Below are 13,061 nucleotides of genomic sequence, written 5' to 3' on the forward strand. Positions count from 1 at the left end.
TGGCTCTATACCCTGCATCATTTTGATCATATAAATGAGTAAAGAAATTGTAAAAGTTTTGATCAGAGAATCCGGAGGTGGCTGGTTGAGTAGGTGGCTGTGGTGGTGGTGGTGGTGGTTGTTGTCGTGCCCTTCTTCTCTTTGGCAACGACGCCATTTGATGAAAGTACAAAAGCAAGTATTTTCGTTATATCGTATCCACAGAGACTAGTGTGATATCAAAGATTGATTTGCAATTTCCATGATTTTAAGTACGGGTTTTTGTAAGATTTGTTTTGAGAACATAAAAGTGCGATTGGATAAAAGGATTTAAACTTTCGGATAATAAAAAGTTGTCGGAACTAGATTCATTATCTTGTTAGCATGTATCAATCAACCTCAATATATATATTTCATTTACCAATCATTATTATCACATATCACACATCGAACGTATCCGTGTCCGGATTACGCCGTGAAATCTATTATATCTATCAACGTTCGATGTCTCGAATCATTAATCGACATAATAGCATTAAGATCTGATATTTGACGTGATTACTAAACTCGACATCTATGTCTAAACATTGAAGTTTAATAAGTGATTATCTTTTACTCTTGATTCAAACAATATATGTCTATGTTGTTCAAATCTTTTAGAAATAGACAATTAAAACAAGATAACACTTTATAATGATTGATAAAGAAAACACATATATTAAGATTAAATTGACTACATGTTCACAAAATAACTACATCTAATCCCAACAACAAAGGAATTTAGCTAGACATGATAAAAGTAAACTTACAAGAAAAAGGGATGAAGAACATCTCTTGATTTCTCAAGTACAATGATGAATCCACCTTCAAGAACTCTTAAAACTAATGTTACTCGTATCTCTGAACTATTACAAAACTATATATCTAAGAAAATGGCTTCTGAGCTCTATTTATAGATTTTCAGGACAGAGGAGTTCGCTAAGCGAAATGATGTTCGCTGAGCGAACTAGTTACTTAAGCAAGGGGTTTCTTGACACGTAGCAAAAGACTTGACTCATCACTTTGTTCGCCGATGCTCGCTATGTCTCGCTAACAGACCCTTCCTCCCGGGTTGTGCTCGCCATCTCTCGCTATCTTTCGCTGAGCGAACGTTGAGTTTGCTATCCTGTTCGCTAAATCTCGCTGAAGCTCGCCATGGACCCTTAACCCACTGGTTTAGTTCGCTGTAGCTCGCTATGGCTTCGCTGAGCGAAGGCTTCAAAACCTGCTTTTCTAGCCATTCCTAACAAAAATGCCTTGGGATTAATTCCTCTTTGATTTAATGTTATATTTACACCAAAAGGGGTTTTAATCAAGATTTCTTCATAAAAGTATTGGTAAGTGCTCATAATTCATGATACAATATAACTAAAATTGGGCACTTATCACTATAGCATGTAAATCAATTGTGATTAAATTTATGTCCTCAAGGTAATAAACATTCATATTGTAGAATCAATTATCATCAATCAAATAGGAAAATTTTCATATGACAATTAAGCACCACCAATTTCCTTTGCGCAACATTTCATAGGACAATTAAATGGGTCAATTTTCTTATGATAATAAAAAAAAAAGGGAATTCTTAGCTATTAGAATTATTATAGTTTTATCGTCAAAAAAGAAGAAGAATTATTATAGTTTTTTTTTACATGAAATTATTAGTATTAAAAAAACGAATTGAAAAAATCGGATTATTAAACAAAACCTATGTGTAGATTTATTTTTTTATCTGCCACTAAGAAAAAAACACAAATCTTGAAAAAAGACTATTGATTTCGTTTTTTCTTTTTAAGCAAAAAAAATTACTATTGATTAGGAGGTCGCTTAACATAAGTTAACAAAAAAAAAATCAGGTGTTGTACATCAGTTTAATCCTGCGTGCGTCAAGTTTGCTTGGCAGTGTGTTGTTTTCACGTAGCTTTATTAAAAAAATTAGAAATTTGTCAACCATAATAATCGAACTCTGATCACTTGCTTAGAATAAAGTCTTTCAACTACTATAACATATCAATCAATTGTGATTAAAATTATGTCATCAAAGTGTTAAGCATATAACAATATTACAATTTGGAACAAATCTTTTGACTCACGTTAATGGTTATGTTGATCGATATTTCTTGCATAATCAATTATCATCAATCATTTAAGAAAGACTTCATAGGATAATTAAGTCTTTGTGCGGAATCAATTTGGTCATAGTGGATGATATACACACTCCCGAATTTTTAAATACAATTGTCTGTTCGAGTCTTCCAAATCACAAGTTAAAATTGAAAGTTGGAGTTTCAGTTATGTTATTGAGAAATATGGATCAATCTCATGAGTTGTGCAATAGATTTCGGTTTATTGTTACAAGGATGAGACAATTTATTATAGAAGGAAAAATAATATCACGAAGCAATATAGGCGACAAATTTTTTATTCTCAAATTATCCTTAACACCATCTGACGTTAAAATTTCTTTCAAATTTCAAAGTCGGCAGTTTTCAATCGCTGTTTTATTTGCCATGACTATTAACAAGAGTCGGTGTCCGTCACTGAAAAATGTTGAAGTGTATCTTCCGCAATCAATATTTTCATATGGTCAGTTATACTGTGTCAAGAGTCACATCGAGAAATGGTTTAAAGATTTTAGTCGTTGATGATAACGACAACGTTACAAATACCACTTCAAATGTAGTTTATAATTAAATAAATTTTCTGTAATTTGTAGGATTGTTTGTACTTTCATGTTTATATAAATTTGATAAAAATAAATTAGAAAATAAATATTTTTGATTCCTATGCATATGAATTACTCGGTTTATTAACCCAAATAAATATAATATAATTGATTTATATTTTTTTTTCTTATAAGATAAGGAATATAAAAAAACTAAGGACCGACTACAGAGGAACAAGCTCCCCTTAAGTCTTTATCAAAAAGAAAATTAATACTAGGACTAATAACATCTAACATAGAAGGGGAAAAATCCGCTTGATGACCCCTTAAAGCAAGAGCGTCGGCACAAGTGTTTGCTTCACGATGAATGTGATTTATACGAATAGTCGACCCTGAGAGGTTGATAAGGTTTATGATCTCTCGGAGTAGAGGTTGGAGATGAAAAATGGAGGTATGACGATTCTGGATCATATTGATGGCATGTATGGAATCTGTTTCAAGAATGACATTTGTAAGTTGCATCTCTCTCATTATCTGAAGACCAAGGAGAATTCCTTTTAATTCTGCAAAGAGAGCATTTCCTGACCCAAGCTTACACATGAAACCTTTAACAAAGTTTCCATTGTGATTTCTGATAATTCCTCCGCAAGCCGCATGACCATGTACATACGATCCGTCTGTATTTATTTTGAAAAACTCAGGAGGAGGCTTTGACCAATGCATGTATTTCTGGCACGGGTTTACAGATCGAGATGCAAGAGGGGACTTCATCTCTTTTACAATCTGATAAGCCATGTCTATGATTTTTGAAGTGAGATGCGTTGCAAGCTCTGTCTCTCTAGAAAATATTAGTTTATTGCGATCCTTCCAAAGAGACCAAACCGAAACACCAAAAAAAGTAGGCCCATCCGTGTTGCTAGCTCCAATATGTTTAGTAGTGATGTTCCATTCCAGCCAACCGTACAAGCCAAGACTGAAAAACTTGGCCCAATTATCTTCCGTGATGAACTGGTTCCAGTAGTTTTGAGCGTCCTCACAATCTCGAAGCATATGCATTATGGTTTCCGGGTAAGATTGACATCTGGGACATGTATCATCTGTTGTCATCTGGCGGTGTGCTCTGACTGCATTTGTCAGTAATGATCCATGGGCTAGCTTCCAAAGAACAGCGCGAATCCTATTTGGACCTTGCCACTGTCAAACCTGATCAAACAAAGGACTAACACTAGTATTATCATTATCATTACTACTAAGAAATTTATAAGCTGAGTTTATACTAAAATTTCCATCCGTGGACATATTCCAATTGGGAATATCACTATTTCCGACAATAGGTGGCTTCAATTTTGCAATCAAATTACAAATAGACTCTGAGAGACGAGTGGCCAACATATTCCAATTCCAATCCCCGTCAATCACATAACTAGATACAAAATACTCGATTTCACCCATAAGAATAAGGTTTGAGTATTGATCCTCCAAGACACCACAATTTGGTATCCAAATGTCCTTCCAGAAACGAGTTCCATGACCATCATTTATCACCCATCTGATGTGAGGGTTGACATGCTCCCATGCTTTAACAATAGCTTTCCAAATGTTTGAAGAGTTACTTCGAGCAATAATATTAGGGGTAGACAAGAAACCACAATTATATTTGACTCTCATAACTTGAACCCAAAGCTTATCAGGATCCGCAACCATTTTCCAAGCCAATTTATGTTTATAAACTTGGTTCAAAATCCGGAGATTTCTAAAACCCAGACCACCCTCCTCTTTGGGATGACAAATCTTCTCCCAAGAAATAAGATGACATTTACGGTGTTGATTGATTGAACCCCAAATAAAGTCTCGACAAATTTTCTCCGCTTCTTCACAAATTGAAGCGGGAATATTTGTTGTTTGCATGACATAACCTGGAATACAAGACAAAGAAGATTGCGCTAAAGTTACTCTTCCTGCAAAAGAGAGATTATTAGCTTTCCAAGTAGATAATTTCTTTCACATTTTATCAATAATAAAAGTATAAGAATTGCGAGAAATTCGTTGATGTATCATAGGGGCACCTAGATACATTCCTATATCACGAGTTTTCTCAATTCCTAGACCATGGCTAAGCATAGTAGCAACAGAATCAACCATATTCCTAGAGAAGAAAACTTTAGATTTATTAAAGTTAATTTTCTGACCAAAATTTAAGCAAAATCTATCTAGAGTATCTTTGATAAGAATGACTTGATCCATATTTGCTTCAGCCACCAGGACTAAATCATCGGCAAAACAGATATGAGAAAGTTTAAGACCTCCTCCTCTACCAAAATATAATGGTTTCCATCTACCTTCATTTACCCTATCCTGAATAAAATGATTCAATCTTTCTAAAGCAAGAACAAAAAGATAAGGGGAAAGAGGATCTCCCTGTCTAAGCCCTCTAGAGGAATTAAAACTAGAAGCGGGTTCTCCATTCCAGTTTATACTCATAGAGGCGGATGAAATACAATGTTGGATCAATTATCGAATATTATTAGGGATATTTAGAAGAACCAACGTTTCTTTGATGAAGCTCCACTCGATCCGATCATATGCCTTCTCCATATCAATTTTTAGAATCATGAATCCTTTTTTTTCCATGCATCTGATTCAAACTATGTATAGCTTCCTGCAAAACAAGAATAATATCATTAGTACTTCTAGTTGGAATAAAGCTACTTTGATTATTAGAAATAACATAAGGAAGGATAGATCTAATTCTCTGAGCCACCACTTTAGTTACAACTTTGTAAATAACATTGCAAAGAGCAATAGGACGTAAATGTGTAACTTTAGCTGGTTCATTACACTTGGGGATCAAAGTAATGAGTGTTTGATTCACTTCTTTGATCTTGCTTGGGTTGCTAAAACAATCAGAAACAAATTTTGTAATTGAGGTTCCAACAATATCCCATTTGCTCTTAAAGAATAAAGGATGAAATCCATCGGGTCCTGGGGACTTGTAACTTTTCATATTAAATAAAGCTTTACGAACTTCTTGAGAGGTAACAATAGAGCCAATATGCTCAAAGTCTCCTTCTCTAATGACAGGGAATGTAGAAATAGTTGTGAAGCTTGAGTTATTCAGCCCCTGGCTTGTGTAGAGGCTATTATAAAACTCCACAACATGTTGTTTCAACGTATCTTCATCATAAATCCAACTATCATAATTTTCTTGGAGAGCCACAATTTTGTTTTGGCGTCTTCTCACTAAGGTAGATTCACCCAAGGTTATCCATTTACTCCTCGCTTGTTGAAACCAATAGTTTTCCTCTTGCTGAGTAATTTGGCGATACTCCTCCCAAAGGTCAGCTTTGAGGTGAATAAGGCAATCATTAGGACCATCATGAAGGGCCCTATTTATACCCTCCAACCTTCTGAGGATACGCTCCTTACGTTTGAAAATATTTCCAAAAACTTGTTTGTTCCAACTTTTGAGATTTGTAGACGTGCGGTTCATATTATCCCGCCAATCAGATGAGATATACCAAAAATTTCTCACTTGATTATCAAAATCTGGGTGGTCAAGCCAAGACCCTAAAAATTTAAAATAATTATTTTTGCGACATCTCGTTGTATCAGGTTGGGGTCGAAACCAAAGCCCACAATGATCTGAACTCGAGAGTGGGAGATGAACATTTGAGCTTGAGGGAAACATTTGTTGCCAAGCAGAGTTGCAAACCACACGATCAAGTCTTTCGTGAAGGTTACCGCGATGAAAGGTGAACGGATGACCTGCAAAGCCAAGATAAAAAAGATTGCAATCAGAGAGACAAGAAGCAAAAGAAGCAACAGAGCGGTTATTTATAGGAGCACCGCCGATTTTTTCTCTCTCATACAGAACAATATTAAAATCTCCAGCTAAACACCACGGCCCTGAAATTGAAGCACTAAGAGTGCGAATTTCTTGCCAGGTAAATTCTCTAAGACCTACATTAGGACTCGCATACACAATAGTTAAAAACAAAAAATTAATAGCATCCAACTGCACTTTAAGATGAATAAAATACTGAGACGTAGACATCACAGTGATGCTAGGACAATTGTCTTTCCAAAGGCACCAAATCCCACCTGAGAAACCATTAGCTTCAACTCTGGTGCCATTTGGTATGCCCATCTTTTTTATAACATTATCAGCAGTAATACCACTAATTCTAGGTTCAAGTAAAGCTGTAAAATTAAAATTATGGATACGCATATAATCTCTTATTAGAGAGTGGAAGTTGCGACCACCCGCTCCTCTACAATTCCAAATAAGACCATTCATTTAGAACCATCTTCATTTGTAGTGCGAGACTCTGTCCCTTGTTTCACTTCTTTGGCTGGACTATTTAAATCCATATCCATAGCATTTTCCATTGTCTCATCTTAACGAGAGCACTCATTCGCTGTTTTATTCAGCCTTTCGGCAAGTTCTATTGATGCTTTATCCGGTGTAAAAACCTGTGTCATGAATGGATTGTTAGTAAAATTTTGAAAATTAGGATCTTCCCTTTGTTGTTTTTCTATGCTTCTTATAATCTCCAAAATTTGTTTTTCTATGCTTCTTATAATGCTCTTGGCTTGTTTGAACAATTTTCTTGCTCTCTACACTTGAGGGATGTTTTGTCGCTCCCTTAACTGCATATTTTCCCACGGGTTTTTTCTTAATTGTGTTATGCGTGGCGATTTTTATTTCCCTATTTTGCGTGTTTTTACCTCTTGTATTGTTCCGGACTCGTTCAATAGTAGCATGTTCGCATTCATTCGGTTGAAAACAAGCTTTTAGTGCCCTGTCATTTGAAGAGTGCATTTTGGAGGAATTAATTTTCTTATTTTTCTCTTGAGGTAAGCCTGCATTTTTTGAACCCTCCGTACCAGTTTTGTTGTCTTTATTATTATTTTAATTGCCTTCCATATTTGATTTGGAGTTATCTGATTGTTGCACTTTTGGTGGGATCTTTCTAGGATTTTTTTTCTTGACAGTTAGCCAAGGACCAAACTGATTTTCTCTCTCCATTGAATGTGTTTCCTTATTTGTCGCATTTGAATTAGTCGTATTTTTTTTCTTGACCGTTAGCCAAGGACCAAACTGATTTTCTCTCTCCATTGAATGTGTTTCCTTATTTGTCGCATTTGAATTAATCGTAATTAATTCAGCATCCGTTTCAGGTTTCTTTGCAGCAGTAGGGTTTGTTTCAATGGCATGAGTAAGTAGTATTTAATTAAAAATTCAACTGTAGAAATTAGTAGCCACACTCAAAAATGGCGACAAGCAGCGATAACGATAACGACAGAAACGACGCCGTTTCATCTAATCCTCTTACGGAGGAAACAACCGAAACCCTAACATCACCGTCACTCCCCACTCTTCCATTCGAAATCGTCGAAGAAATTCTCTCTAGGCTTCCAGTCAAATTCCTCATGCAACTCAAATCCGTCTGTAAGCCTTGGAAATCTCTCATCTCCGATCCTAGATTCGCCAAAAAGCACCTCCGCGTGTCAACCACGCGCCACCACCTTCTCCTAACCTACCGTAATTCCTCACGCGAGTTTGTTATCACGAGTTACCCTCTCTCCTCCGTCTTTACAGAAATAACCGCCACGGCTGCCGCCGGTGCTACACAGCTAGATTACCCTCTGCTCAATCCATCCCATTTCCATACGTTTGTTGGATCTTGCCATGGTATACTCTGTTTCGAACTCTATCAACGTTTCAATCACTTTGCTCTTTTGTGGAACCCTTCCATTAGGAAATTTGTGAAATTGCCTTCTTTGGAGAAACCAAAACGAGCAGGGGGTGGCACTGAATATGGATTTGGCTATTGCTATGATAATTTCAATGATAGTTACAGTTACAAGGTTGTTGCTGTTAGTTCTTTTGAATCTGTATATGATAATAATGTCAAGGTTCATACTTTGGGCACCAATTCTTGGAGATCGATTGAGGATTTTCCTTCTGGTGTCTCTTTTGATTCATCGGGAAGATTCCTTAGTGAAAGTGAAACTATTAATTGGTTGGCATCTAATGATTCGGATACTTTATGGATCATTGTTTCCCTCGATTTGGAGAAGGAATGTTATCAAGAATTAGTGCTGCCTAATTATGGAGCGGTAACGGTGGAAACTTTAACGTTAGGGGTGGTGAGGGATTGCTTGTGCATTGTTGCTAATAGTGATACTTTTTCAGATGTTTGGCTTATGAAAGAGTATGGAAATAAAGATTCTTGGACTAAATTGTTCCGTATTCCTTACATGGGAAATTTCGAGTCTTGTCCTTACACCACAGTAACTTATGTTTCTGAGGATGATCAAGTGTTGCTAGAGTGGCAGTTTGAGATCGTTGTTTATAATTCTAAAGACGGTACTTTTAAAACTCCCGAATTTCAAAACATCAATAGTAAAATGATCCTTAATGTCTACGAAGAAAGTTTGATATCGCCTTGTTCTTAATAGTAGAATGTGCTGTATTTAATAATGTAGATGTCATGTTATGCCGCTTGTGCATTAGGTTTATGAAGAGTCATCTACTGGAATCTTCAACTCCATAACTCCATAACTACACCATGGATTATTGTTCACTATTAGTTGATGTAATATGTTGCTTGAGAAATTGTTGTGTAGGTTTAATTTATTTGATAGTTAGAGTTTTTTGCTGGTTCTTTAATTGTCTGCACATCATTATATTGTTAGACGGTTTGGTTTTCTAAGATGGGAATTAGGTTCTATGCCCTTTGGCAGTCACTTGTGTGTATGTTAAAATGTTGACGAAGGCTACACAAATATTATGATGTATGCTGCAAAATTGCGTGTTGCTGAAGCAAAGTGAAGTTTCTTTGTCAATTGTTAGAGTGACATATTTCAACCAAAAGTAAAGAATTGTGATTCTAGAGTATTCTGCATCATTCCTCCACCAACCCAATGGTAATATGTTTCCTCTCTTTCTCTCACTGAAATTGTCTGTTATTTTTCGATTATTTTATCATTGTTTACTATGCTTAGGTTGGATTTCTCTGTTTAATGGTGCTAGGCTCAATAGCCAATAATAGCCAACACTGCAATGGCGCTTTTCAACACTGTAATTTCATTCAAGTGAATATATATTCACATTTATATTATGATATCATAGAAAATAGGAACTAGGTTTATGGCTTCTGAAAATTGTGTTGACTCTTTGAACTAGTTGTAGCTGATTTGCTTGAAAGATTTGTTCTTTTTGAGTTCCGTTACCTCAATTCCTTAAATCTCTAGGCAATTTGAGTTTGTTGAGGTTAAACTTGTAGTATAGATTTTATTTGGACTGGTTGCACTTGTTATAACTTTTGGCTCAACATACATCAGTGTTCATTACTTAATAAGGAGGGACTTCAAGAAACATACACACACTAATGGGCTTATGGATCCAATACTTAGACCCCTGACATGCTCAAGCTGGGACATATAGATTATATGCATTGAGCTTTGTTACAAATAAACTCATTCGGACTGCGGTGTAGTTATTTCGCAAAGAAAGTATGTATCAGACATTCTCGAGGTTGACTCTCCTAGGGTCCTAACGTTAAACTTCTCCCTGGACAGGAAGACCCATTTACTGATCAAAGAAGGTACCAAAGACTTGTTGGTAAGCTCAATTATCTTACTATCATTTGTTGTTTCTATGGTGAGTCAATTCCTTCATTCTCCTTGTCTATATGGACTTGGGTATTATGGGATGTCTAAGTCCCACATCTGAGTGTTATGAAATGTTCGTTGGAGTATTTAAAGGGCTCAGTCGAGTATTTAAGTATTGATGCTTTTTTCCAGTTTCACCAATGTGGCACAATATAGTCTTCTTTGACAAATTGTTGATGATGCAATAGCAGCAAATAATATCTCAGACTACACATTTCAAATAGGCTTGCTTAGTAAGTCTTATTTTCTGCAGCCAGCCACTAGAGAATAGAGATTATGAAATGTGGATTTGGCATCCAAAGTGAGGCTCTCAGAGAAGCTTGGTTTGGTTGTGTCCACACCAGTACATTCTAAGTTGATTTCAATACCTTCCGCGGAACAACGCCACCTGCTGCCCCATCTATTAAAAAGTACTTAATGCCTATTAAACTAGTATTCTGTACTGTATTTTTTTCTGTCTTCAGAACAATTTTCTATAGTGTAATATATTCTCATCAGCACTTTTCACATAACACTTGTGTTGTTTTTGTATGCCATTATGAGATAAACAAAATTGATCTCAAGTCATGATCACTTCGATTAACAAAGTTTATGACAATGTCATGTTATTATAAGAAACGAAGCAATATTGCACTGCATTGGTAAGCTTTACAATATTGGACCTATAGTAGTAGTGTTGGACATTCAACATTGCACACCATCCCATCCTCAAACGAGAAACCTCAAAAAGGTTCCACCTCGCCATCATCTTCCTGCTCCATTTTGTCTCAAGAAACATTCAAAAACTTATCATAAGCATTTTGTTTCACAGTATTCTGATAATGAATAGTGTACAACAATTTCTCTTGCAATTAATTATAAAAACAAATCAAAAAATGGAAATTGACGTGGCTTGGTGGTTGTGCCATAATATCAGAAAACTTATCATAATTTGTTCTGAATAGAAACTTCCTTCTTACTTTACTGCGCCAAAAGCACTGTAGCCACAGCCAAAAGAAAAAAAACTTTAAATGTAATTTTTATATTTAAATTTATTGTACAATTCACTTTTACCTGTATGTATTTAAATTCACAACTATCAAAATAAATATAGTAGCAATCCATAAATCATAACTCAACCTATAAATGTTGAAATTGTTAATATTATATGACGAAAATCCGAACCTCAATTCAGAAGAACAGGAAAAAAAATTAAGATATACTCCCATTGGCAGCCATTTGGTACTAGCCAGTAGTCACACTCGGGAATGGCGCCAATGAGCGAGACCGATTCTTGGATTAAATTGTTTCGTGTTCCTCACATGAGAGATCTCGGTGTTATCCTTCTGTTTTTGCACTTTATCTTTCTGAGGATGACAAAGTGCTACTGGATACTCAGTTGAACTTGGTTGTTTACAATTCTAAAGATGGTACTTTTAAGGATCCCTTTATTCAAAACACCAATAATGGTTGGATTTGGCTGGACTCAGAAGTCTATCACGAGAGTTTGATATCACCTCGTTTTTAAAAAGTAGTATATATGTTTTAAAAAGTAGTCTATCTGTAATTGTTATTCTAGAATCTTCTCCATCATTTCTCCATCCCAATGGTAAATATGTTTCCTCTCTTTCTTTCACTGATTTTTTCCTGTTTTTTTTTTTAATTATCTTTCAATGGCTTTCTGTGTGCTGGTTGCATTTCATACTATAACACTACTTTCATCCTAAATGTGAACCTTATTGTAACTAGGTTCAATAGCTGAAACTGTCATTTTATTCCCATGAATATATTTATTCACTTTTACCTTTTGCAAATTGTGTCGACTGCTACTTGAATTAGTGGTGATTGATTTGCTTCGATTGATTATTCTTTTTTAATTCGGTTATCTCAATTCCTTTAATGTTTGTTGAGGTTAAACTTCTATGGTGTTTATTCATGTTGAATGCACTTGTGTTGGATACAATAGTTATACCTGTTTCTTAGCTGCAAAAACTAAACTTTTAGTTTTGGATGCCAATAGGACTTAAAATGTTATGTGCTCAGTTGGGATCTCTGCTTGAAAACACATTATATTAAGTTTATTTACTCAGAGACCTGGAATTTTCTGAGAAAAAATTTGGATGCTATTTCAATGGGATTGGATACATGTTTAGCTTTATGCTTACAGAATTCCATCAAGAAATTTAAAATAGAAATTGAGTATCTTTAATTTTTTTCATAAGCTTTGATAATAATAGATTAGTTATTTAGGACAAAGTTTATAATATAATTGGCTTTTTTATTCTCCTTAATAATTGACTTTACTTTTCTTTTTTTCTTCAAGAATCTACTTTAACAAACCTAGAAAAAAATAAAGAATATTCATTATTTATTTGATATTCTAATACTTTTCTTTTCGTATAATGTATAGATATTTGCTTTATTTGAAAATTACATTTCAAATAGATTTTTAAGTTTTCCATCTTTAAAACAGTTTTAAAAAATAGAATTGTCAAACAACTTTTTATTTTAATTTTTCTTAGATATAGTTTCTGGATTTTTCAAGAGAAACACGAAAGAGTTGGAGTCGAGAAAATGGATCTGAATTTACTTCAAATTTTAGAATTCAAACACTTTATAAGTTATTTAGAATGCAAGAGAGTGAATTTGAACACCTAAGAGGTATAGAGAAAGAAATTTTAAAAATGATTACATTTTCTACGCAAATGACTCTGAAGCA

General features: G+C 34.9%; 2 protein-coding genes across 5 annotated transcripts; one reads left to right on the forward strand and one right to left on the reverse strand.

Moving 5' to 3' along the window:
* Positions 1-2,896: 2,896 nt before the first annotated feature.
* On the reverse strand, positions 2,897-3,739 carry LOC123896318. The gene has a single exon (XM_045946724.1). It carries the CDS (start codon positions 3,737-3,739, stop codon positions 2,897-2,899), a length of 843 nt encoding a protein of 280 aa, XP_045802680.1.
* Positions 3,740-7,403: 3,664 nt separating this feature from the next.
* LOC123897373 (F-box/kelch-repeat protein At3g23880-like) lies at positions 7,404-10,950 on the forward strand. Of its 4 annotated transcripts, none has more exons than XR_006805003.1 (3): positions 7,720-9,616; positions 10,034-10,313; positions 10,617-10,950. XR_006805003.1 is itself a non-coding variant. In XM_045947973.1 (2 exons), exon 2 carries the CDS (start codon positions 7,958-7,960, stop codon positions 9,143-9,145), a length of 1,188 nt encoding a protein of 395 aa, XP_045803929.1. In that variant the 5' UTR covers positions 7,404-7,540; positions 7,865-7,957; the 3' UTR covers positions 9,146-10,950. The 4 variants fall into 4 exon arrangements, 1 of the variants encoding a protein (XP_045803929.1); XR_006805005.1 differs by having other exon boundaries at positions 10,621-10,950; XR_006805004.1 differs by having other exon boundaries at positions 10,034-10,296.
* The last annotated feature ends 2,111 nt before the right edge of the window (positions 10,951-13,061 follow it).

This window comes from Trifolium pratense, linkage group LG7, assembly GCF_020283565.1.
Source record: "Trifolium pratense cultivar HEN17-A07 linkage group LG7, ARS_RC_1.1, whole genome shotgun sequence".
Classification (NCBI taxonomy): domain Eukaryota; kingdom Viridiplantae; phylum Streptophyta; class Magnoliopsida; order Fabales; family Fabaceae; genus Trifolium; species Trifolium pratense.